At 35.7% G+C, this 26,357-nt stretch overlaps 3 protein-coding genes across 17 annotated transcripts; all 3 read left to right on the forward strand.

Annotated features, from left to right (window-relative positions):
* The first annotated feature begins 8,008 nt into the window (after positions 1–8,008).
* On the forward strand, positions 8,009–9,900 carry LOC140817976 (uncharacterized). 7 transcript variants are annotated; one of them, XM_073177785.1, is made up of 6 exons: positions 8,009–8,499; positions 8,595–8,897; positions 8,982–9,153; positions 9,205–9,270; positions 9,537–9,638; positions 9,725–9,900. In XM_073177785.1, exons 1-6 carry the CDS (start codon positions 8,224–8,226, stop codon positions 9,853–9,855), a joined length of 1,050 nt encoding a protein of 349 aa, XP_073033886.1. In that variant the 5' UTR covers positions 8,009–8,223; the 3' UTR covers positions 9,856–9,900. The 7 variants fall into 7 exon arrangements, with proteins under 7 accessions (XP_073033886.1, XP_073033892.1, XP_073033872.1 ...); XM_073177791.1 differs by having other exon boundaries at positions 9,540–9,638; XM_073177771.1 differs by having other exon boundaries at positions 8,982–9,270.
* Positions 9,901–11,569: 1,669 nt separating this feature from the next.
* Positions 11,570–20,251, forward strand: LOC140818003 (peptidyl-prolyl cis-trans isomerase PASTICCINO1-like). The gene is made up of 20 exons (XM_073177801.1): positions 11,570–11,867; positions 11,955–12,039; positions 12,247–12,316; positions 12,449–12,546; positions 13,195–13,317; positions 13,594–13,626; positions 14,013–14,071; positions 14,232–14,316; positions 14,585–14,743; positions 15,010–15,067; positions 15,389–15,537; positions 15,731–15,828; positions 15,994–16,063; positions 16,970–17,029; positions 17,633–17,689; positions 18,355–18,423; positions 18,581–18,658; positions 19,295–19,396; positions 19,533–19,604; positions 19,680–20,251. Exons 1-20 carry the CDS (start codon positions 11,794–11,796, stop codon positions 19,929–19,931), a joined length of 1,851 nt encoding a protein of 616 aa, XP_073033902.1. The 5' UTR covers positions 11,570–11,793; the 3' UTR covers positions 19,932–20,251.
* A 914-nt stretch (positions 20,252–21,165) lies between these two features.
* LOC140818009 (uncharacterized) lies at positions 21,166–25,748 on the forward strand. 9 transcript variants are annotated; one of them, XM_073177817.1, is made up of 5 exons: positions 21,166–21,436; positions 21,519–21,588; positions 21,867–22,124; positions 22,710–25,122; positions 25,209–25,748. In XM_073177817.1, the coding sequence occupies exons 4-5, from the start codon at positions 22,864–22,866 to the stop codon at positions 25,488–25,490; spliced, it is 2,541 nt and encodes an 846-aa protein (XP_073033918.1). In that variant the 5' UTR covers positions 21,166–21,436; positions 21,519–21,588; positions 21,867–22,124; positions 22,710–22,863; the 3' UTR covers positions 25,491–25,748. The 9 variants fall into 9 exon arrangements, with proteins under 9 accessions (XP_073033918.1, XP_073033926.1, XP_073033914.1 ...); XM_073177825.1 differs by having other exon boundaries at positions 21,519–21,580; XM_073177813.1 differs by having other exon boundaries at positions 21,166–21,588.
* The last annotated feature ends 609 nt before the right edge of the window (positions 25,749–26,357 follow it).

Genomic DNA, 26,357 nt, shown 5'->3' on the forward strand with positions numbered 1-26,357 from the left:
CGAAGTACTCGGCTCATGAAAATCTTGATATCAATGTACTAAAAAACATCATGGTCCATGGCATTTTTTAGAACTTAGCGACACTCTTTCTGCATATACAAACAAAGAATATAACTGAGTAACATAACTAAACAGAGAACAAATCGATCAAACATGTTCACTCTTCCACTGATGACTCATGCAGGTCTTGAGGACTAACGGCTACTTTTGAACATTCGACTGATAGAGACGCTGATATCTCTCTTCTCCTACTAGAAAATGGATCTGATTTCCTGATGCTGCTACTCGGTTCCTTCCCTTTTGCATCCATGCTCAGATAATCTGCCAATATTCTTTTCACGCCGAGCCCACGAAAGGAAAGGTTGCTACTTTCTATATATGGTGATTTTTCTATCTTAACAGGGCTAATTTGCTGCGAAGGAGAAAAGCTAGGCGTTGCAAAAGCTGTCCTGTATGGATTGCTAGATGCCACGAGGGGAACACCAATGCTTTCACAAAAGATCACGCCGACCTTGGAGATCGACACAACTTGAGTGTCCAATCACCTTACCTAGAAACACAAGACCCTCCCTCCCGCCTGATTTTTGGATCCTTCCCGCCCATGATCAGTCTTATAGAAATCTAACGGGTTCAATCCGAGTTTTTAGAATAAAATTGCATGTGTTTAGCCCTCTCATCAACTAAATTACTCCAAATCGAATGTCATGCAAGCAACTTGATTTAGATTGCAAGGGAACATTTTTCTAACAATAGAGCTGATTTTTTTCTCACAAGAACAAAAAACGAGATTCAAATTTGAATTTATTTTTTATATTTACACGCGAGTTTAAGTTCATTATGTTTGATATATTTTTTTATGTTTCCGAAGATACAATTCAATCGACTTTGGTGAGGTGATCCGGGTCCATGAGAAAAGACAGGAACCGAAAGCCGTCATGAAAATGGCAGCCGTTAAAACAAACGGAATGCAGTTCACAAAATATAGGCAGGTAGTTGAGCTGCCGTATCTGCGTTAACCCCTCCGTCTGCTATGTCGAACTGGACTATTATTAGGGATATAAATGAACCAAACGGTTTGTGAGCTATTCGAAGCTCAGCTCGATAAAAAGCTCGTTTGAGTTTGTTTGTTAATCATATCAAACCAAGCTCAAGCTCGATTTTTAGCTCGAAAATTTAATCAAACCAAGCTCAAGCCTAAGGATATTCGGCTCGTGAGTTCGCAAACATGTTTGATAATAGGCTCGCGAGCTCGAGCTCGAGCTCGGCTCGTTTAGGTGGCTCGCAAACATGATTTTGGAATATTCAATAATATACTTATTTATGTTTTTTTTTGCTCTTATTTGTGTCGTTTTGGTTATTTATGAATGAATTTACATTTTTATTTCTGATTTAAAATTAGTTTATAGATATATTTAATTTTTAACAAGCTCGATTCAAACTCAAACTCGAGCTCTATTCTATGTTTATCGAGCTCGAAAACGAGACGAGCTCCAGCCAGGCTTGTTAAACATGTTAAATCAGCTAATAATCAATCAAGCTCGAGTCTGGCTTGATTAACATGCTAAACGAGCTTTTAACGAGCCGAGCTCGAGCCTAGCTTGATTAACATGCTAAACGAGCTTTTAACGAGCCGAGCTCGAGCTTTTAACGAGCCGAGCTCGAGCTTTTAACGAGCTCAATAATTTCAATACAAACCAAGCTCGAGCCTGATAATAGAAGCTCGAGCTCGAGCCTCAAACAGTTTTAAACAAACCAAGCTCAAGCCTGATACTGTTTGGTTTGGTTTGGATCGTTTACATCCCTAACTATTATATGGATAGCAGTTATATTAGATATGAAACCTCATTTGTATAAAAAAGTTATATATTTTTTCAAAAAACTTTCATTAAAAAAATGGCAAAAACTTGTGTGAGACGGTCTCACGGGTCATATTTTGTGAGACGGATCTTTATTTGGATAATCCATGAAAAAGTATTACTTTTTATGCTAAGAGTATTACTTTTTATCGTGAATATGTGTAGGGTTGACCCGTCTCACAGATTGGGATCCGTGAGACGGTCTCACATGAGACCTACTCTAAAAAAATAGTTGGTCTCATGTAAGACCGTCTCACGGATCATAATCTGTGAAACGGGTCAACCCTATCCATATTCACAATAAAAGTAAAACTCTTAGCATAACAAATAATATTTTTCTATGGATAACCCAAATAAGAAATTCATCTCACAAATACAACTCGTGAGACCGTTTCACACAAGTTTTTACCTTAAAAAAAATCGATATCACTGCCACACTTGATTTCGATTTCTTGTGATTTTTTTGATTGATTTGACTACCACCGTTTTATAATAGACGATTAGAATATAGTCTTATTAATGACAAAAATCGTAGGGATATTTGATACATGTTGCATGTTTTTATAAAAAAAAATTATAATTAATTTGATTTGTATTAAATTGTATTATATATAATTGTGAAAATTAATTAGAGGTTGAACTATAATTTGGAATGAGATCGTGCCATAATTATGAAAATAGAGAGAAATTAAATTACAATGTTAAAATAATGAATTAAAAGTTCTCAATTTCATGAGTTCGATGTATAAGTAGACTGATAAAAATATCAAAAATATTATAAATAAATAAATATAAATTTAGGAGAGAGTTTTAGGGGGGAAAAAACATTCGGGAGGAAAAAAAATCAAAAGGTGGAGTAGGCAACTTTGAACGGTGGGATTGCCATTTCCGTGCTTATATGCAGAAAAAAAAAAATTGTTTCAGGTCCTTTTGCTGTATCAGATCATTCGTACACCGGTCTTTCACACCACCCCGGCGAATGGCGCCACGCCTATGCCTCCGGTTGGGCAAGAAGGCCACGCGCCACCTCCGCACTTGGCTTAGCCTACACGGCCCTTGGGGTTCGATCCCTCCCCCTTGCCACAATCACGGTTCGTTCGACGCTACCACTTGGGGCACTGCCCCAAGCCATTCATTGTGTGACACGTGGCATTAATATTATATATTTTGTTGAACGCAAAACTCAACCATGGTTCCGTTTCACAACATCAAGCAACCTCTCTTTCAGATTCCCCCGTGATATTTGAAATATTTGAAACAACCTCTCATACAATAAAGCAAGCCCTCTCTTAAAAAATCAAGCAACTCTTTCTCCACAAAAATCACGGCAGAGTCATAAAATCAAGCAAGCTGTCTGAAGACAAAATATTCTCACTTCCCGTTCATTTTTTCCAGTCGACGAATCAGGCAAGGTGAGGAATTTATTTGCCACTGTACAATTTTTTATATATATAATGTAGATAGTTGTGTTTGTTTCAAGAAATTAGGGATTTGTTTCTGCTTTAATTCGGGTATGTAAACGTTTATGTCTGCTTTAATTCGGGTGGAAAACCCGTGAAAGCCTCTCTTGTTTAGGGTTTATTCCTTCCTACCCCTGCAGGCACTGCCTGCAGGTGTACATCCAAGGACCAGAATTTTTTCTGGCCCAATTTTTATTTTTTTAAAAAAAAATTTTCCTAATGAGATTGAATCTCAGCCATTGATCCTGGGTGTGGGCACTGCCCCCACACCCAGGATCGAACTTACCTTTGTTTAGGATTCCTAAAATTTCTGTACGTGTTCGTTTGTTGAATATTTTTTTTTTTTTTTTTTTTTTTGCTATAGAGCTTTTTAAAAGTTTTGAAACTAGTTTTACATTTTCTTGAACTGACATTTCTTGTCGAATTGCTGGTCCAAATGAAATTAGCGGTAGATTGGAGAGAAGATCGTTAAATTAATGGTAAACTGCTTTCTTTCTGGGAAGTTCATTGCCACCATACAACCTAACTCGAGATTAATAATATTGGCCATATATTGGCGTAAGGTCGGTTTCTTTTTGAGAAAAATTTGATTCAATTTTTCATTTGAGAAATTAGTGAACAAAAGAAAATAAATATTAGTTTTATTCAAGGTCCGACTATATATATAGAAATTGAATTTCTTTGTATTATATATACTGATGTCACAGTTTATGCATCATGGTAGGAATTAGGGTATTTTTTTTCCCGAATGTTTTTAGTTATGTCAATTTTTAATAATTAGTTTGTGGAATAAGGGTACTTATTTTATAATTCGGGTGGAAAACCCGTGAATCTCGTCTGTTTCTGCATTTACATATGTGCGCGAAGCTTTTCTGTACGAGCATCCTTTTCTTGTGGTAAAGGAGATTTTCTGTAATGTTTTGACCTGATTTGTGGAAAATCTGGTTTTCTTTTTTTGAGTTAACAATTTCTTTGTTAAGTTGGGCACCTTTTCTCTTTAGTCATCGGTTTATCGAATTGTTCTACTTTGGTTTTGTTTTTTAATGTCTGAACGATGTTGATTGAGAGTGTCTTGCATATTGATTCTTTTTTGTTTTGGTTTTCTGGTGATTCTTTTTCCGGTGTATATTCTAAAAAGTGAAATTTTTTAGTTAATCTATAACACTGAAAGAAAATCTTGGCTCAAAATTTGGTGGGATTGAGTTGTTGTATGGTGATTCATATATTGAAAATTTCATTTTCTGAAACTGAATCGTGTATTTTGAAGAAAGATGAGAGATACATGGGCCCAATGGTGCTAAAGGTTTTGTGCTCCTCTGGAAATGTTCCTGAATATCTCGGTGGTTTAAAGGGGGTTTTGCTTGAATCCAATTCCAGTCATTACTAAAACAAGATGGTGGTTCAACCGATTTGCAATTCAATGAATTAACCATTTCAACTTCGAATAAATGATATATAGACATTGTATAAACATTAGAAGCATTGATCAACAATGGATGGTTTTTCAATATCTGTGAAGGATTACCATGGCGACAACGAGTATCTTCAGTCTTCTCCCTTTCCCGCCAGTTATTTTAAATCTTCTCATAATTCAGCACAAAGTCATACAAAGAACTCATTTTGTTACCTGCCTTTTTTAAAACCATATTCGTCACTTCACTTCTTGAGGTAGCCAAAAGTCCCGCACTAAACCTTCCGTTCATAAAAGCAGTAGACCATTTCTTCTTAAGCTTGTACATATCATTCAACCATTTATGACCAGCCAAATCATATGTTTCAATCATATACTTCCATGTGCTCTCAAATTCATCTTCACAATCACAATGACTCATGCATTTATACCACAATCCTTTAAAAACAGAATCACCATTTAAACTCCCAAAATGTGAAGGAGCATTTTGATTTATATGTCATTGACATAAACGATGATGTGATAGTGGAAAAATTGTTTCTATGGCATTCATCATGGCTTGACATTGGTCTGAAAAGATAGTTTGTGGTTGTCGTCCATTCATAGAATCAAGAAATGTTGCAAACAACTATTCAAAAGAACTTTGAGTTTCATCTGACATAAAGGCCAAGCCAAACAATACATTCTGCATATGGTGATTTAAACCAACAAATGGAGCACATATTAAATTATACTTATTTGTCCTATATGTTGTATCAATCGATAAGACATCACCAAAATATTCATAATCAACCTCGCATCTGTAGTCCCTAAAGAAAAAGTTCATCACTCTATCATCATCATCCAATTGAACATTCTAGTAAAAATAATTCTCCTTATTAGCCTTGTTTATAAAATATTGAATAAGTGCAGTGGCATCTCCATTCTCAACTTTGGTATGTTTTTTCAACCGACTCATATGGTCATATGCGTCATTTCTAATAAAATCTATATTTTGTGGCCTACATGCTTCATTTTCCATAAAAGAGACATCATTAGAGACGGATATTCCAGCATTTACCATAGCTTCTAGAGTAGACTTATTTGCATGTGATATATTACGTGCCGATCTTAGCAAATGAGTTTGATCAGGTGCAAACATCTCATGGTTATATGCTCTTCAAAAAATCTACTCACCCGCCATTCACACCCTTTTTCCCTTGTAATCTTCAATTTGGCTTTACATTGTGTTCTAACGACCGGCTTTTGATAAACTGGAATCCTTTTACTTGAACATTTCTCATCTTTTAAACCTTCACATGAACAATGAAATTCTTTTGATTGAAGTTCATTGGTTTGGGAAAAATATCGTTGATCACCTTTCCTCACACTAAATCCCTTGGCATGCACATATTGACAATACAATAAATAAGCATCTTCAACGCTGTTCACAACCTGACCCACTTCCAATTTACTCTCCAAAACATGGACAAAAGAGTTTTCATTCGGTACCTCAACATTTCCAGCTTCTTGATTGTTGTCTCCTCCCAGCTCTTCAAGTGACAGTTGATTGTTATCTTCCATTCTCAAGCAGCAAATGAACTTCATCAACTTGAGTCGTGTCATACCGCAATTCTTTCTACTGTTATGGAGAAATCTTTGCATACATATATATTTTAAATATTTAAAAAGTTGTATAATACGACATATTTTAACATTGGGGCAGCGGAGCAAGCAGATCCCAATTCCGCGGACAAAAAGAATCAACCCATTGGGGCAGCGGAGCAAACAGAAGATTCTACCATGGAGTTCATGGAAATTATTTCAACAAATGTATTTGTTAGATTGTTTCCGACTAGATAAGACAATGAATCATTCACCAATACCATTTGATGTCTCCAAGTCAAGTAATTAACACTGATGGAAAATATCAAAAGTACAAGAGTAATATGCGAATCGACAAGTCGTCCACTTAGAAAGTTCAACCCATGGCAAAATAAAATTAACAAATGTACTTCCTTGTGATACTGAACGACAATGCAAAACAAGTAGTAGGGGGTGGAATATAAATCTCTAATAGATCCACTGGACTCGATACATGCCCTAGATACCATTACCACTTCAAGAACATTAGATATGGTTCCAAACAGTCATATTACTAGTGTCAAAAAAGAGGGAAAAAATCGATGCAAAAAATTTGTACAGTGGCTTCTTGCTTAGGTTTATTTACATTTACATGAACCTACGCAATGCAATGAAGGATTAATTTAGAAAACATCTAAAGAAAACTCTCACCTTCAGGTTGTATCCGTCGACTGAGAAAAATGAACGGGAAGTGAGAGAGTAATGTGGAGAGACAGCTTGCTTTCTTTTGAAAAATAACGAGAAGTGAGAGGCACCTTTGTGGGGTTTATTTCACCCTACTTTGTGAGGCACTGTCCTCATGAGGTGATCAAAGGCCCAGATTTAATCACCATGTAAAATCAATGACTAAAATCTTGTGAAGACACTGCCCCCACAGAAAACATATGCTCTACCTCTTTGTGGGACCCGGATCCCCTACAGTGCACAGCAACATGCTGTGCACTTACATGGAATTTTTTTTATTTTTTTAAAATTTTTCTCTTTTTTTTTTTTTTTCCACTTTTTTCCCTTTCTTTATCTCTTTTATTTTCCCTCTATTTTTCTCCAAATGTATGAATTATTTATTTTTGATGAAAATATGATGTTGAATTTTAGTTTTTGATATTGCATGATGGAAATATTTTAAATTTTAATTTAAGTATTAATATATTAATAGTTTTATATTGTTAAAAATTTTGTTCATTGAAAAAAAAATTAATAGTACTCATCAAATTCGAAAAAAATGATACGGTTTTTCACATGTAAAAATTTAAAATTGTAATTTTTAATTGTAAAATTATTAATTCAACATCATATTTTCATCAAAAATAAATAATTCATACATTTGGAGGAAAACAGAGGGAAAATAAAAGAGATAAAGAAGGGAAAAAAGTGAAAAAAAAAAAAGAAAAATTTTAAAAAAATAAAAAAATTTCCATGTAAGTGCACAGCAACATGCTGTGCACTGTAGGGGATCCGGGTCCCTCTTTGTGGGGATAATTGGAGGAGAGAGGTTGCTTGTTGTGAAATGGAACCATGGTTGAGTTTTGCGTTCGAAAAAAAAAAAATAATATTAATGCCACGTGTCACACAATGAATGGCTTGGGCAGTGGTAGCATCGAACGAACCCACAATCACACGGAATGTGACATTATAAAAGCCACTAGAACCTACCAACTTGATTCTCTCTCACACGCTATCGTCTTTTCTGGTCTTCTCTGTTGTTGTGATTTGCTGGGTCCCTGGGATTTTTCTCCCGGTGGGGAACCAGCAAGCACTTTTCTGCATCTATAATTAACTACAGCAAACAGTCCCATTTATCCTGTTTCTTAGACGGACCACCAGGTAATTAATAAACTAGAGTTCGTGTTATACCCACCGATATCGTCTTCTCATGGCTCATATGGTGGACGAAGGGAAGTCCTGGCTGCCGTCGCAGTTTTTGACCGATGATGAAGTATTGATGGGTTTCAGAGCGAAAGGGTTAAATGATTCTCGTCACGGGTATGCCAACTCGTTTGGTTTTAGCTCTGATCTAAGTTCACCTGCTGAATCGATGTTGGGCTCAGCAGAGACTGAGAGCGATGAAGATGACTATGTCACAGCGTTAACCCAGAAGCTTGCTTACGCTACCTTTGGAGACTCGTACCTCTCTGCTGAAAACACCATGGTGGGATTGAGTACTTCGCAGCTTTTTTTTCCCTTTTTTCTTCTCTTTTATAAACTGTGTTCGTATTTGGTTTTTTCTTCATTTGTTTTTGGTAGGGTTGGAAGTTGTCCCGTTCACCTCAATCGACTCTCTGCAGTACCGTGTCTGGTTGCGGGTGCATGCCCGGCGTTTCTCTTGTTTCTCTTCCACTGGATGGCGCAAATGGTGCTGCATGGCATTCGTTGTTAGCGGCTGAGGAGAGGGGTGCGCGGATAAGATTAATCGAAGAAACCTCTGCCTTTTGTTCTGGAAATCCCTTTGCTCGTTCAAGAAAACCTGATACCACCAACCCGAGTCATGGTTCTGGGTCTTACCCGGATCAATCCCGCGCCTCCTATCAACAATTGCAAGCAGCACAAGTGAGAGCTTTCCTTTTTATGAAATTACGTTTTCACTGGAAGTTGCTTTATTTATTGTTTTGTATTGTTTTTTGTGGGCGGTAGTTTCAGCAGTTGAAACAGCAGCAACAGGCGGGTAGCTATCTGGAGCAAGGGAAAATAGCTCACCAACATATGGTTCAGAATGTGAAAAAGAACGGAGGTTCAGGAAATCAGAGCTTATCCGCGGCGTCTTGGCCGGATATACCGCATTGCCAACCACAACCGCAGCGTAGTTCTGGCATGATTGCCGTTTTTCTTGGAGAATGCGAGACCAACAGTAAGAGAACTGGAACTGGTGTTTTCTTGCCCAGAAACTTTGGAGCAACCTCGGTCGAAACTCGCAAGAAAACAGGTCTCTATCACTTCCTTACTCAAGATGCCCTCCATTAAATACCTGATTCCTCGAGCCTGTGCACGGATATTTGCTGAACCATTAAATTTTCTGGGGCCGAAATTTTGGGTGGCAATTAGTTCTCGGATTAGTCGATCCTTCTTGTGTGGGTTATATGTTTGAGCATATTTCGTATGGTCGGTCTGTCTTCTAGTCATTCATCGGTTTTGACATAAATTCCTTTGAATAATTTTGTCGTTTGTTCTGATTTGATTTGAAATTATAAGTAGGATGTCCTGTTTTAGTACCAGACACAGTGGTGCGAGCGTTGAACATCAATCTAAAATCCATGAATCTCCAGCAACCACAGAGCCTGACCAAAAGAAGTGGTAAATGTGAAATATCTCCCATCATTAACATTTGATAAAAAGTTTCTCAGCAACTTACACTGAATTGGAATTAATTTTTTTATCAGATCTCTTGGAGGCTAATGAAGCTTTAAAGCATGGAAATATGGTTTCAACAGCCGAACAGAGGAGAACTCTGCGACCAGTACCTCCAAGGATGAATCAAGCGCTCAAGCTCCCTCAAGAATGGACCTACTAACCCACCCACGAAATATTTTGAATGTTGTTTTGTCGAACCTGAAACCCAATCAAAAAGGTTATATGAAGTAACTTTGATTAGTGATGAATTGATCATTGAAAAGAAAAGAAGTTTTAGGTGAATGGGTTTTTGGCCGGGGTAAATAAGATTTTGTACATGGTGGTTAAAATCTATGGGAAATAAACCAAACTTTTAATTCTTATTTAGTTTTAATTTCGGAATGCGTAAATTTCATCAAAATTATTTCTGTAAAAATAGTTATTTCTATAATCGTGGAAAAATTGTGAAAATTAGTTCTTTACATAATTACTGGTACGTACGAAGCGCTGGACGTTTCTGTTCGCGTGTTAAATACTGTAATAATTATGATCATTATCGAGCTAATAAATGTGTGTGATCAATGCATGGGTAAGATCAAAAGCCTGCGCCGGATAACTTTTTCGACCATCGGGATTGCGCATTCATCCTGTTGCCTTTCCTAAAACATGATTCTCAAGGTTGCTCAACTACCATAAGGAATTCTCAACTATTCTTTGAGGTTGTTACACCAATAAGTTGAAGTTTTAATAGAAGGTGTCATATCCATCACTTGTGGCTTAATCAACTCATTTTTATTATTTTTTGAGCTTCATGAATTAAATTATATAGCTTTCAGCAGAATATAATTTATAATAAAGTACATGTAAATTCTAAAAAAAAAAAGAAAGTACACGTAAACCCAATTATTTATGTAGTTTTTGATTTTTGATTTATAGATTTATGTATCAAAAAAGGATCAATTAAAAAGAAACAAATTTAGCCAAGATATCCTCTCTTTTTAAACAAATTTAGTGGGGTATATTCAATTCAGAGTTTTGATGACTTTTAAAGACTTTTTTAAATGATAGACTTTTATGGATTTGATAAATTTTTATTGACTTTTATGGAATCTCACAGATTTATAAACAGATTTATGTGGATTTATGTAGATTTTTTTGCAAGATTTTTATAGACCTTTGTAGATTTTTTTTTAATAAAATTTTATAAATTTTGTACTTAACTATAACATGTGATTTTTTATTAATTTCTTTGAACCAATAATTAATTGACATATATAACATATTCAATTTGAAATTATTTTTACTATTTATATTAATAAATAAATTTACTTATTTAAAAGTTAAATCGTTTAATCCTTACATGTATATATGTGGGTTTATAACATATTTGTAAATTTTTTAAAATACATCAATTGATTAACATGTAATCTTATTTTTAAATTGATAATATAAATGTAAAAATAATATTATTTATTATTGTGTGAATATAATTTTGTATAAAAATATCATAACTTACATATTAATTAAAAATACGAAAATGAATTTAAAAAATCATTGTTGTTACGAAACTATTCAATTATTAAAAATTAAACAACATTTTTTTTATCGTCTTTTATCATTATTGAATATTACATTAATTTGTATAAATCATAAATTAAAAATCACAAAATCAATTTTATAATTCAAAATTTCCCCGTGTTTGATTTATAGATTTATGTATCAAAAAAGGATCAATTAAAAAGAAACAAATTTAGCCAAGATATCCTCTCAAAATTCTTGGGACTTGAAGGCCCATCATGTACTTATATTAGGCTGGGGTATATTTCGGCCCATACATTTTGATCCGGTTCAGTCGAACATGATTCGAGTAGTAAATTTCATAAAAAAAACACGGTTTAGAGACCGGTCGGCATTCACTTGGCATTGTCCCTAACGTCTTTCACCTAATTTATCAATGGCTTCTTCATCTTACACCACTTGATATTAATTTCTGCTAAATTATTGCCTTAGATTTTTTGCCATTGTTTGTACTTTAGTTCGGCTTTTGCATGTACTCGTGATTTGGCAGATAAATTGGAGCTCCGGAGCTGGTTGCCAGTTTTTGGAATTCCAGGAGAAAATGGCTGTTGTTGATGAATCAGAGCAAGAATTTAAACCCCAGAAGAAAAAAATAGATTCTGAAGATGACAAAAGGCTCGCTCGACCCTTTTTCATTTTTTCTCTCCATTTTCTCCTTTTAGTAGGTTCCGCGAGTTCTGACGTCTGAGTTATGTTATGTAGGAAGAAAAAGATTACACCTGGAAGTTTGATGAAAGCTTTGATAAGGCCTGGAAGCGGGGAAAAACATCCTACCGATGGTGATCAGGTTTGGTTGGTGCAATTCTTTGTCTTTGTTACTGTTCTTTGATAGTAAACAGCAAACTTCGGAGATAGTGTCTGTTAGTTTTTGTCAATGATATTGGGATTTTAACAATTTCCCAGTAGCAAAGTTTTATGGGAAATGATTTTTTCTCTTGAGGTAGAGAAGAAAGAGATCACATGAATAATTACGGCCTTGTTCAATATTTTGCAGGTTATATATCACTGCACAGTTCGGACTTTGGATGGGGTAGTTGTCGAGTCAACCCGTGCACAGATCGGAGGTGAGTTCATGCTACTGCATTTTTTTCCTTTATCTCTCACTTACTGTTGCTATAGTAAATTATTTTGGTGCTTCAAATTATATACCTGTATGGAATGAAATCACCTTACAAGTCATGTTTATTGTATGTCAGGCAACGGTATACCAAAGAGGCAGGTGTTGGGTAAAAGTAAGATGATATTGGGATTGTTAGAAGGCATTCCAACAATGTTGAATGGTGAAGTTGCAATGGTATGCTCTGGAACTTTTTATTGTCAATGAAGTAGCGTGCTTCCCGTTATTCTGTTAATGAGAGTTATGTTGGCATTTATAACTTGTATCGTCCATGTTTGAGGTGAATAAGCTCACTCTTGTGTATTTGTGGGTTTGGATATCTTCACTTCTTTTTGTCATTTTTACTGGTCCACATCGATAAAGATGCCTCTCTCATATACATTATAGATACAAATTTAAATTATGTGAATAAAAAAGAAATTCATATAATAAGGAGGGTTTGCACGATTAAAATGACAAAATTGATGAAATATCTAGTTTTCGGCCATACCTGTTGGGTGCTTTTCCAATAAATCCATTTTCCACTTCTTAAAAAACAAGTTTGCTATGTGCTTTTGTATTGGTGAAATTTGTCTTGGCAGTTAATTATTTTTCGCTGATGTTCACAGATGTATACAGCATACTCAGTTCTTGAGCCCTTTGAAAGCTTGTTTTATTTTCCTACATTTTCTGTAAGAATAAACATAATGGCCGTAAAAAGTTATTAGTATTTCTTAGGTTGTCAGATGAAATAGAGAGCGACCCTGAAATCTCTGATGTGCTCTTATAAATGGTGATACATATACGTCCTATTTCATTTTGACATTATGTAATCTCTGATGTCAGTTCAAGGTTAAACCTGAGCTGCATTATGACGAGGAGGATTGTCCAGTTTCATCTGCCGATGGCTTTCCGAAGGATGCCGAACTTCATTTTGAGATTGAGCTGATTGATTGCTGTAAAGTCAAGGCAAGGCTTTTAAATTTCCTCTCAAGTAGTGGCTGAAATTCATTCTAAGTTTTATCATGTGTGACATCTCACAATTTGTCTTCATGCTAATAAAATTTTCTATTAGCACTCTTTCTTTTCAACTCTATATAACCTAATAAAAAATCTTCTCAGGCGTCTGATCCTGTTGTTGCTTCTTATGATTTTCCAAAACACGATGTTTGGCCATTTTCTTGAAAATGCGAAAGTTCTATCTAATATTTATTGTATATTATGTTGTGCCTTCATTTTTTTCAGGTTATCACCGAAGATTTAGGTGTCATAAAAAAGGTAATGAGCGTAGAAACATCTTTTTTACTTCATAGAAACATCTTTTTTACTTCATACCATCTGTTCCTTTGATTAACTGGATTGAATGTGCTATGGCGAGTACTTTCATCAAATGCTTGGCAAAATACCCACTTCTTTCTTGTTACTTTATTCTTTCTTTAAGACTTAGAATGGAGTAGTTTACACTTATCTCCTTGCACATGAGCAGTTTCAAATTGAGTATTCAATTCTTCTACTAGAAAATATCAACCACATAAATAAATAATGCATCCCAAATTTGTAAACATGTTATGCTCTTTTGTCAAATTAGTGTGTGTAAGATTACGGCATGTCGTTCTGGATATTAATTGAAACATTAAGATGATTTATTTCATTTCTTTCAATAGGTAACACAGGAAGGACAAGGTTGGGAACAACCTAGAGAGCCCTATGAAATTAAAGCTTGGTATGAAATTTCTCGTGCTGTTTCTCATTTGCATCCATTTTGTATTCACCTGGAGAATATGGTGGAGGGTTTCTGGTTAATGTTCTTTATGCAGAGTACGATGCACTTTTATCTTTGTTTTTACACTCCACATGACTGAGCCTAATCAACATGATACTAGGATTTCAGCAAAGTCGGGAGATGGAAAATTGATTTTTAGTCATACTGAAGGAGAACCGTTTTTCTTTACATTTGGAAAATCTGAGGTACATTCCATGTGCTGTACTTCTAATTGATGCCATTTGTCGTAGATTGACATTACTTGGTCTTCTGTATGCATTCTCTGTATTTTCTCTTTTGTGAAATCTAACTGGTAATGTCTTCTTCAAATTTTTTTGGCTTTGATCTAGGTGAATTTTACTTTTGAGACTCCCAAGTTTTTTCGAAAGTTTTGGTTTATTATGACGTTATGTCTGAATTTTGAGGTATGAATGTGAATTCAAACTGTCATGTCCATTGTTGTTTCTTAGCTAGGTTACAAAAGGTCTTGAGATGGGAATCGGAACAATGTCAAGGGGAGAAAAAGCAGTAATATATGTCGACAAGCAGTATATCACTCAAGGCCCTCTGATTCCCTTGGTAGAAGGTCTTGCAGAAGTCCACTTTGAGGTCGAGCTGGTACACTTTGTGCAGGTAAACACATAATAATTTATGAAATTGTAGTTATCTTCCAGTCATTCATTAATGTGAGAAGAGAGATACTGCTTTGAGATTATAGCATGATACCTCAAAAGTTTCAAAGAATACTTTGTTTGTGTCGATAAATTCTGTAACAGATCATTATCTTTCAAAGATTTAGCACATTTCCATATTCATTTAACTTTGTTATTAGCCTGGGAAAGTTCATAGATACCTTCTAGTTTCAAGTTCCTTTGAGATGATTGAGTTTGGATTTATAGGTGCGGGATGTGCTTGGAGATGGACGCTTGATAAAACGCCGGATTCGTGATGGAAGAGGTGCTGCTTCAATATTTCTGAATTCTAGAACTAGAATGGTCCAACTGCTTGTTTCTTCAATTCCATTAGGAAAGTTAAGTTACTGCAAAAATCACCCATAAAGTAGTCATCCCTAAAGCTTTTCACGCATTTTTAGTCCCTAAAGCTCCCACTAACAATTGAGGTCTTCCGGTGCGGTGTGCCTTTGTAGTTGTTTGATTCATCTATCTGTTCCATTTATCTCTTTGCTTCCATTCACTGATTGTGTTCTTCAAGCTATTTAGATTGATTCCTGATTTCTCTATGATTAATTGGAATCTACTTTCCATTTTTATTGATCAGGTGAATTTCCTATGGATTGCCCACTTCAAGATAGTCTGCTTCACATTCACTACAAGGGAATGCTTCCAAATGAGGAAAAAACTGTTTTCTATGATACAAGAGTTGATAATAATGGGCATCCTTTGGAATTTAGATCAGGAGAAGGGCTTGTAAGCCACCTTTAAGATCTAGCATCATAACTTGGCCTATTTATGTACATATATGCCTCTTCTCGTTCTTTTGAAAGTAATTTTTCTGTGGTCATAAAGAGAGGCCAAATATACTGTCTAAAGCCCTCTATTACTTCTTTTTTACGGTCTTTTGACTTATTTGGGTGACTTATGACGTGCCTTTGAATGCTAGGTACCAGAAGGGTTTGAAATGTGCACCCGCCTGATGTTACCTGGAGAGATAGCTCTTGTGACGTGCCCCCCTGATTATGCTTATGACAAGTTTCATAGGTTAACTATGAGTAAACCAATACTGACTTGTTTATTTTGTAGTATGTTCGGAAATAGTGCTTAAAGCATAGCATGCTTTTTTTTCAAGTTCTCATATTAATTTTTTCCTTTTCTTTTATAAACTAAACCTTGTTTTTTAAACTTTTTTCCTTTTTACATTAAAAGGCCAGATAAAGTACCTCAGGGATCCTATATTCATTGGGAGATCGAGCTTCTTCATTACGAGAAGCAGAAGGTGTGGAAATTTAACTCCATCGAAATAAAACTATGAAGTGGACTAAGAGAAAAATCTATTCTATGCCCATGTGATTAATATTGATGCGAATGACATAAATTTGGTTTCTGTTTATTTAGACGTGCGATTTAAGTATAAATTGGTTTATATGAATACAAAAGCTTACACCGGTAAAAAAATGCCATAGATTTTTTCAATAGAAGCACATAATGCATGCGAAGTGTCAGTAATTGTAATGCCTTGGTCTTGGCTTGCCAGAGTGTGGTTGCATTGGGGCTTCTCTAGTAACTACTCTACATCTGTTATCATGCTATGAAAATGTTTAATTCAAGTTTGTAAATCATTTCAAGTATCCATTTTAACAATATGTGGGATAAGTATATTGCAATCACTTTTTCTTCGGAACATGACGCTATCGTTGTGGCTTCACCATCTATCCAGCAACGCTGGGAATCTATAGGTGGGTGACTCGAACACGTTTAAGAGATGACTTCTGTACACATAGCATTTTGCCCTATATAACAATTATCTCTCTGTGTTCTGTTGGCAACCGATCAAAATCTCTTAGACAATTCCGCCATGTCACTAGCGCCCGAACATTAATGACTACACATTGAGCTCCTTTAGCGACTTTTGTATCTCCATCATCACTATATGAAAATGATTGACCCAATTGTTATAGAAGTACTTTGTAATTCCTTGTATATAATTTCATGATAAGCGCATGAAGTTACAAAGAAAAATTGTAACCACAAACTCTTAGAATTTACTTGGAGAAATGACTGAACTAAAGCTGTATCTCGTGATTGAGGAATAAACTGTCTGGCAAATTATGCTGTCATTTTATGCTTTTTTGGCTGAAGTTGTCTCCAATTATGTCTTGTTTGTAATTAAACTTTGCCGCAGGACTGGACTGGCATGAACTTTAGACAAATAATGGACGAAGTTGAGAAGATTAAAGGCACGGTAAGTATTCTTCGGTTACATATCAAAACTGCTTTCTCGAGTCTTCAGAATTTTTATCCGATAGAGAAAGATTGGAGAAAGTCTTCCGTATATATCTATGAGCACTTCACCTTACACCTTGCAATAAATTTTATCCTTAATATATAATTTCAGGAACCCTAGTTTATAAAGGTATGCTTTAGGAAATGCGTTGTTTCACGCAAACAATAAAAAAAAATCACTTCGGGTAGTGTTTGTACAGAACTGAAGCACTAAGGATGCATGCATCTGTTAAGCATTTTCTAATCGGCAAAGCTTGTTATATCTAAACAGTCTATAGCAAGCTGATAGAATCACTAAACTTTTTAAGCAGAAGTTCCATGTAAAATGAGTTTGAGAACTAGTCAGTCACAGTGCACAAAACTCTGGTGAATTTATTGCCTTTGAGATATCTGTGCATTTGTTAATTGAGTACCTCCTTGGTAAATTCCCAAAGTTAAGACCATGTTCTGATGAATGACCTTACTTATTGAATCTGTTATCTTTTATTTGGAATCAAATGGTTGTATATTGGAGCTTTCTTACAGCGGAAATATAGTATTGAATGGCATCTGATCTTTTCAGGGTAACAGGCTATTCAAAGAAGGCAAATATGAACTTGCTAAGGCAAAATATGATCATGTATTTTTTCTCTCTCTCTCTTAACTTCAGTTGATGAAATATGTTGAACATTCTCGAGAAATTTCTTCTCCGTCTATTTGTTCTACGCTGATTGTAATTTCCTGTACATCTTAACTGAGTTTCTTTTGGTAACCACCAAAAATTTCCCTTCTCCTCATCCTACCAGTTACTTTGGTGGTTATGGTGATGCAATATGAGCATGTACCTTTTTCTGTTGCAGTTTTTATTACAATCTTCCAATTAGCCGAAGTCAATTTAGTGTTTCCGAAAGCTTATAGCTCAAAGTTTATCGTCCATTCCACTTAGTAATGACCATTTGTTGTGTGGTATGCGCTGAACTCCTATCACTACATGACAGGATGCGTTATTAGTATCTCGGTACTTCACTTTTTTAAGGCTATCATACCCAATGCTATTCATTTTAATTTTCATATTGAGAGTGCCTCACTTTCTATGCCTCAGCAATTCTATTCCTTCTGTTTGCTCTTAAGGTATCAAGAAAAATTGATTTGGGCAACATGTACTGTTTGTTAGAGTCCTTCTCACATCTAACCACCTTGTTATAACTCATAATCAGCATTTTATGAGTTTTTTTTATTTGGATATGCGTATTCTATTTCTGTTTTCTTTTTCTTTTCATAAATATCATGCCAGTACTTTTACAGGTGCTTCGAGAGTTTAATCACGTAAATCCTCAAGATGATGATGAGGGGAAAGAATTTTCTGAGACAAGAGTATGGTTTAGGATTTCTGAATAATTATTCTGTTCTCCATTGTATTTTTTAAAATCAAAATTTGTAAAGATTATATCTAGTTTCACGAAGTTAATTTGTTTATTTAGATGTATTGGATCATTGGTGATTTAATTTTCTCACTCAATATTTCTTGAAGAATTTGTTGAATCTCAATGTGGCTTCATGCTATCTGAAAATGGGTGAATCCAGGAAGTCACTTGAAGCATGCAATAAGGTAATATTACAGTCTTTACGCTTGAATTCCTTCTTCATGAGAAAGATCCATGCGCTTTCGCTGCAGGTTAATAACTTATTCTAGATTGGAATTATTATGGCCATCGTCCTCATTGCCCAAAAGTTTAGATTCTCAAGATAAGGTTTCTAATTTATGTTTTTGCATCCATTTCGTGTATCCTAGAGCGTTGAGTTAGGTGCTTTTGGTTGATTGCTTTGGATGAGATTCCAGAAAATGTTTTTCTCCTTGCATGTATTAGAAGCAGTGCGCACCAACCCGCGCTCCCCTCAATTTTTTAATTTCATTGACTAGAGCCTAAAATAATTATATTATTTTGTCTTCCCTATAATATTTGCTCTTGCCCCCCCCCCCCCCCCCCCCTTTATTTTTTTTAAAACATTTTGCTCCCCAACCTCAAGTTTTTGGTTTTGTCCCAGAATTTAGAAGCAAATTAAATTGGTTTTCATATCTTTTCTAGTTTGCATCATGTAGGGAATAAATGTGACCATTATCATTATCTGAGATGATGTTGCTGATCTCGTATTATTCTCTTCATAAGTGACCCTTTGAACATTAGTTGCTCCACTATAGAAAAGTATCACAGATCTTGATCTGCATTTCAAACATGTTTTACAGGTGTTGGATGCAAATCCTGTTCACGTCAAAGCTCTTTACCGCCGAGGAATGGCATACATGTCAGCTGGAGATTTTGAAGAAGCTAGAGCTGATTTCAACAAGGTAATACTGCAGCATGTATGTATTGGTCGAATTTCATCTTTCAATTGTGTAAGATGATTCATTCTTAACTTACTCAATTTTTTATCCTGATTTTAGTTGACACTCTGTTCTAAATTACCTTTCACGGCTCTTTCAGATGATGACCATCGATAAATCATCAGAATCAACTGTGAAGGCGGCCCTTCTCAAACTTAACAAAGAGGAGCAGGTTGGCCACTAGAACAACTTCTAATTCTATGGGGAAGCGATCCAGTTTAACTAATTTCTATCCCTATTTGAGCAGGAGGTTCACGTAAGGGCTCGTAGACAATTCAAGGGATTGTTTGACAAGAAACCTGGCATGATTGCTGATGCACAACAAATTTCTGGCGAAATGCCTGAGATTGATAATCGGGATGGTTTGGATGGTGATAGGGAGCCTCTTCTTCAGGCCAATGCTCCCCCCCCACCCCGTGCGAACTTGTGGTCTAGATTGTGGCCTACCAGCAGAAGGCTTTTTACAGCTCTTGGATTGGGTCGATGCACCATATTGTGAGTTGGTTTCTTGGTCTTAGTTCCTTTTATATGCACACGCCCGGTTGACTGAACCTAGTATTTTTCGCCCTCGTAGGCCACTTTCATCGAATTTTTCCCTCCTGGTATATATATATATTGTGGGATAGTTCTTCCGTTGAGTGTGATCAATAATTTTTTTGTTGTAAATTGTGATGAATCCTTTAGCAAGAATAAGGTAGAGACCCGCAAGTAGTGTTCAAGCGTCGATGAGACGCCGATGCATTAGAAGTTTGGAATAAATTAGCAAAGCAGAATAAAACCAAAAGGTAAAGATGATTAAAGTGGAGATTTATCATTTCATATGCGAAATTAGTGCCATATATTTAATGACTTTTGGTCCACTTTACTTTTAAGGCAGTGTAATTATAATCTTTTTCTGGGGAAAATTTCATGAGTTCGAACTTCAAAATATAAAATATTACATCCAAAGAAATCCTTGCAGTTCTGTTTTTTCCCTCCTAATTCAAAGTTTCCAAAAGTAAGAATTTTGTTTTCAAAATATCATTAAGTGTGATACTATTAGATTAATTAATACTAAAATATTTAATTCTATAATTACTCTTCTTACCCTATTAAAAATCTCTTCAACTCACTTCATTAGAAAAAAATCTAAACAAAACTTCTCTTTTAAATCGAACAACTTTTCTAAATTGAAAATAGTTTCGTGTTAATGTTTAGTATTATTTGAGTAAATTAAAAATAATAATAACAAATACAACATGTGTGTAATTTTTACTGGTGTTAATGAATTATTAGTTATATATATTGGAAAATATATAATTTAATCAAAAAACTTGAGTTAAAAATTTTGATATTTTTAAATTCAAGTCAAAAGTGTTTTTTTTTAAAAAAAAATTGTCAATAAATGGTATTTTAGGAACGGAAACGATGTATTTTAACATTTTTGGGTGTTAAAATTACAATGATGGGTGTTGGGACAAAATTACTTGCATATATGTTTGAAACTTAATCCAATTACGGAAAACAAAGATGAAATGTTCCATCCATTCGCGTGTTCTACGAATATCTAACATCATTTTTGTTATAAATTGGAAAATATTTTATGATACATGGTAATAAATATTAACTATAAGTGAATTTCTCACTGTATTACTCACAATGTTACATAAAATTATCTTTATCAATTTTCATATATAAGTCCACCATAAAAATTATGGAGTCAGCGCATACACACACATATTCACACGCCTCACGGCCCACGTAAAGTTGCCGGAAAAAATAAACAAGAAAATCCCGATTGATTTTGACCGCACATCTATTGTCACCTTTATTTTTAACCGTCCGATTCGCCGTTTAGGTGTCTGACTCACTCTTGCTATTCGCGGCAATTTTTTTTGGCTCTGTGTATGTGTCAATGTGTGTGAGATTTTTGTCCATGCAGATCGCTTTTTGTTTCATCTCCTGCGTCGTAGAATACGATGCGTGCAGTTCTTAGGAGATTTCTTGCTCTAGGGACTCCACTTCGTAATTCCTTTGTTTGCGTTCACTGTAAGTTCATTTGCTTATTCTGTTTTGTTTTCATTTTTTTGTGTTTTTTGCCGTGCAGGTTCTTAGCTTAATGGTCATGTTGCATATGGATTCGGGGTCGGAATTTTCCTTGTGGCACATGTAAAGTGGTGCAAGAACTTGATTTTCGTGGATTTATATAGGGTGTTTTCGCGGCTTTAGTTTGTTTGGATCTGTGTCTTTAGTGTACTTTTCTTGTGAATCATGATTTGGAGTTCCTGTAAAATACTTGGGGATTTTGCATGCTTGTTGGGAACCTTTTTTAGCTGACGACTTATGGATTTTGCCTGAGTAATTTGTTTGATTTCCGATTTGGAATTTGGAATTTTTCTAGACTTCTTGGGGGACGATGGTTCTGAACTAACACAAGTCTTGTTCTTTATGTTAGCGTTGTGTCAGTTATCGGTGAACATAAATTTCAACATGAAATACATGATGTGGAACTCGAAATCTGCAGGCTGCAGCATATGATGCCATGGTTCCGGGCCAAAAAGAAAAATTGGGAATTTCTACCTTCTCTGGTTTTACTTTTGGATCCTTGTGGAACACCTCGGACTTTCTGATTTACCTCTCTTGTCTTAACATCCGAGTGGCTCTCGCGGCGTTTGATTTGTTTCATTTGGATGCTCTTTGTTTGCTAAGAAAAGTACATCTTTCTTACTTTTCAGATTCCAATTCACTCATATGAAAAATAATGTCGTATACTCTATATCTACATTTTACACAGCCATTAATGAATTTCATTTTTATTAAAAAAAAAATTATGTAGCCACATAATATAACTCAAAATTATGACATGTAGAATTGGCGTGGCTGGCAAGATATCATAGTAAAAACCACCTTAGTAGCTACTTTAAACTGTATCGTTCCCACTACCAATTCATTGACAGCCAAAGCTTGAACATCAGCATTCTTTTCCTTGTGTTTGCTGTTGTTACTACTGATTTATATCACCTTTGCATTTTATATTACGCCTGCTTTCATGATGCTTGCAGTTGATGTATATTTATTTGTGTCCATTATTATGATTCCATTGCCTACTTCATTATTTGTTTCCATGTTTTGGTTACAAATGGATATATTTGCCACATAATTTGAATATTTGACTTCCAAAAGTTGAGTGAATCTACATAAATCCGGCTGTGGAATTTTATATGAATGACCGTGAATAATTTCTCATTGATGCTTTGTATTACTTAACTGACTTAGTTTTTATTATCAGGTGCAGGAGGACATATTCCAACGGAAAAGGACGTGATTGTAGTTTATGACGGGTGAGCCGTGAGCATGAGTGATGATGTAGTATAATGCTATCTGCTGTATAACTCAGTCCTCAAAGGGTAGAAAAAACTCGAATTTGAGTACAACTTAGAGTGAAGAGTTTAATGAGAGAGAAATCTTCCAACGTGGCTACAAACAAGATTTCATGTCCCAAAACAGGAAAAGGGTCATGGTTCCTGGACAAGCCGAAAGTTGAGAGTCCCATTGTTCTGCCATTACTCGATCCATATCGTGAATTTAGACAGAATACAAGTACTGAGCATGCCCAAATCAGACCGTTGGAGAATAACCGAAAGCCGTTCCATGGGAGTAAGGTGTGCAATGATGATGAGCTAGTCAGGCACATGTCAAATTTACCTGGTTTTCTCCAGAAAGTTGAGAAAGAAATAAGTGTTCAAGAAAAGGCATTAAATTTTGGAGTTCTTGATTGGAAGCAATTGGAAAAATGGAAGTTCAACGAACGCGTGCCTGCAAAATGTCACCATAAAGCATTTTCATCCAGCAGAGGTTATGCTTGTATGACAACTGGACCTACTAAAATGGGTCCCTATCTTCATCCCATTCCATATTCTCGTTTTAGTTCACCTCAAGAATATCAAGCTGCCCAGAGTGGCAGTATTGATTGGCATCAAAATTGTCATCAGAGAGTTGAGAACAACTATAGAAGTTGTTCTGTAACAACTGTGAACAACTGCCCAAGGAAGGATACAAAGCAAAAAATTGCACCAGAAAAGAAACCTCTTTCCGTAGAGCTGGAACACAAGTTGTCACTCCCTGAAAATGAGGTGGTCAACGGTGTGTTTAAAAAGAGTGAAATGAGCTTAATTGGAGTGGAATTTAATCCTCGATATGTCCATGTAGAACCTCTGCCGCATAATGTGCTCTTAACGCCTAAACATCTTCAGATGAAGAGTTGCTCGATGAGTTCTCAATTTACAGAATATGGTGCAAAAGGGAAGAGGATCTCCGATTTATCTTCGCCTCAGGAGTTTGGAGGGCTCTCAGTTGAATTTCCAAACTCATGTTCCCTTCCCGTTGATGCAGATGTTCATGCCGAGTCTTCCATAGAGCCACATAACATGTTGACTTCTCTGGCCAATGAAGTAGATATGTACACAGGTGCATGCCCTGAGCTGTATCCTGTTGCCTCGGTACCATCTGAAGGTCGCTGCAAGATTGCACATGAAAAAATTACAAGGTCTACATTTTCAGTTAAAGCTCCAAAGAGATCTCAAGCTGACACTGCAGTGCAGCCCACTATGAAAGGGAGACACCCTTCCCCTACTCGTTGGTTCAGTTTTGGTTTTGGAAAGATGAACAGGAGTTCTAGTTTTAAGGAAATGTCCATGGTTCCACAGTTGAGTTCTACATATATTTCTATAAAATCTGGCCCAGTAAAAGAGAGTTCTTCCGGCATGAACAAATTTAATCGAGACAAAGCAAATGCTAGTAACAGGGGTAGGTCAAGCCCTTTAAGGAGGTTGCTACACCCATTGATAAAGTATAAAGGATCTCAATCTACCAAGATTGTTCAGCCTCCTAATGGACCCTTATATTCGATGACTTCTGGAACCCCGAAAATCATGGAACCATCTCAAGGTAGAGAGCCTGAGGGGGTAACTGATCAGGGTCTTCTGCAGCTCACATTGAAGAACGGGCTTCCTTTCTTTAAACTCGTGGTTAAAAATAGTAGCAGCGACATGCTAGCAGCTGTTGTGAAGCGGCTACCATCAAATGACAAAAACAATCGCTGCATGATATATGCATTCTACTCTGTTCACAAGACGAGGAAAAAGAGCATGACCTGGACTCAGGGATCGAAAAATATAAGCTGTGGCCTTGACTACAAGATTGTAGGCCAGATGAAAATTTCAAGCTTTTATGTACCAAAATTACACGCTAAGGTTTCTAGTCATTGGGCCATTAGAGAATGTGTCTTGTATGGTGTTGATCGAGAGCAGGAGGACAAACAAGCACCTGAACTTTTATCTGACATGGAGATTGCAGCTGTTGTCTTGAAATGCTCTTGTAAAAATCTTAATGATGGAAACTTAAATGATGACCAAAAACAATACCGAGAAAGGGGGATTCCACAGTGTGTATTGGGAGCTACATTTGACGTGGGAGAAGATGAAAACTCTATCAGCACAGCAGTGATCCTTCCTGGCGGTGCCCATGGTAACCCAAGTAAAGGTGCAGCTTCGTCATTAATTAGCCGGTGGAGATCTGGTGGATCATGTGATTGTGGAGGATGGGATGTTGGTTGCAAGATACGGGTTCTTACCAACGATGACAAAAAAGGCATGATTGGTAAAGAGCCAATGTCTGGCTGTGCCATTGGTCTTGTTGATCTTTTTGTCCAGGTATTGTTTTTAATGGTCCATGTTTCTAGTAACCTCCTTTTACTTTGAATCGTTATCCATATTTATTGGGATCTATGCAATTACAGGGTGGTGAAAGAAAGAGCAAGCCTGTTCTCAACTTGGAGTCATTTGACAATGGATTATACTCACTTGGTTTGGATCCATCAATTCCCTTCTTAGAGGCATTTGCGACATGTGTAGCATTTATAACTAGTCAGAAATTTTCTGAAATTCTAGACAAGAGTAGCCAGGAAAAAGTTCTAGAGGCAATTGTTGGAAAGAATAAGTTGAAAACTGCCAACACATTCCAAGGACAAATCCCCGCAAAATATGTCTCATGCCCCCCTTCACCAGTCGGAAGGATTTGAATGTTGAAGTAAGATGTAGTTAGTCATCTAGATACTTGTTTTACGATCAACTGTCGCCATGTCAGTTTCTCAAAGAGAGCATATATCTGCTGGAACTTGAACGAAAACCATGGGTACCGGTTTATATTTTGATATCTAACAATATAACAAATTGTTGGAAATCTAATATCGGAGAACTCGTACAAGGCTTTTCCCTTATCTTAAATCATGTTCTTTATTTGTCGACATCCTGATTCCTTTACTATGTTATTTATAAAAGATTAAGAGTAAGTTTCTTGTGAGACAGTCTCATGAGACGAGTAACTCTACCGATATTCACAATAAAAAATAATATTCTTGATTTTGTATCGATAAACATGCTTATGAAACTTGCCAAAACAAGATAACAATGTGTCCGTCCGTCCTAGCCTTTGAAAATCATCACTAAATTAACTATATGCATTGTCCCATTTCAAATAATTATAGAATAAAAAACACTCCTCCCGTAAAAGATACTATAGCTTAGCTTGATAAAGATTAAGGTAATTGAGTAGGATTAATTTAACACCATTATGAATATGTCTAAGAAATTAGTTAGAACTTAATTTTCTAATATAATTAAGCTCACATTAACTGAAACATTGACCGCTAACCATTCAAAGTGCTATATCAACAGTATTCAGCGTCACGTAAACAATTTTCGGTATCATATCATATTCTATGATATCAAGTCATTACTTTCCGATGCTACATTAACACTCTGGTTAAAAAAAAAAAAACTAAAATTGAAAGAAAAAAATACAGATTATTGAACTAAAATCGTTGATTTTCCAATAACGATATCAAAAATAAAAACATGTTCAAGTTACATGACCAAAAAAATGTAAT

This window comes from Primulina eburnea, chromosome 2 (assembly GCF_022965805.1).
Source record: "Primulina eburnea isolate SZY01 chromosome 2, ASM2296580v1, whole genome shotgun sequence".
In the NCBI taxonomy this organism is placed as follows: domain Eukaryota; kingdom Viridiplantae; phylum Streptophyta; class Magnoliopsida; order Lamiales; family Gesneriaceae; genus Primulina; species Primulina eburnea.

Coding starts and splice junctions, on each gene's coding strand:
- LOC140817976 (XM_073177771.1), top strand. CDS start 8,224: ATGGCTCATATGGTGGACGAAGGGAAGTCCTGGCTGCCGTCGCAGTTT. Junction 8,898..8,981: donor AACAATTGCAAGCAGCACAA/GTGAGAGCTTTC, acceptor TGTGGGCGGTAG/TTTCAGCAGTTGAAACAGCA. Junction 9,271..9,536: donor CGAAACTCGCAAGAAAACAG/GTCTCTATCACT, acceptor TGAAATTATAAG/TAGGATGTCCTGTTTTAGTA.
- LOC140818003 (XM_073177801.1), top strand. CDS start 11,794: ATGGCTGTTGTTGATGAATCAGAGCAAGAATTTAAACCCCAGAAGAAA. Junction 14,744..15,009: donor AGCTGGTACACTTTGTGCAG/GTAAACACATAA, acceptor TTGGATTTATAG/GTGCGGGATGTGCTTGGAGA. Junction 18,424..18,580: donor AAGAATTTTCTGAGACAAGA/GTATGGTTTAGG, acceptor TATTTCTTGAAG/AATTTGTTGAATCTCAATGT.
- LOC140818009 (XM_073177810.1), top strand. CDS start 22,864: ATGAGAGAGAAATCTTCCAACGTGGCTACAAACAAGATTTCATGTCCC. Junction 25,123..25,208: donor TTGTTGATCTTTTTGTCCAG/GTATTGTTTTTA, acceptor ATGCAATTACAG/GGTGGTGAAAGAAAGAGCAA.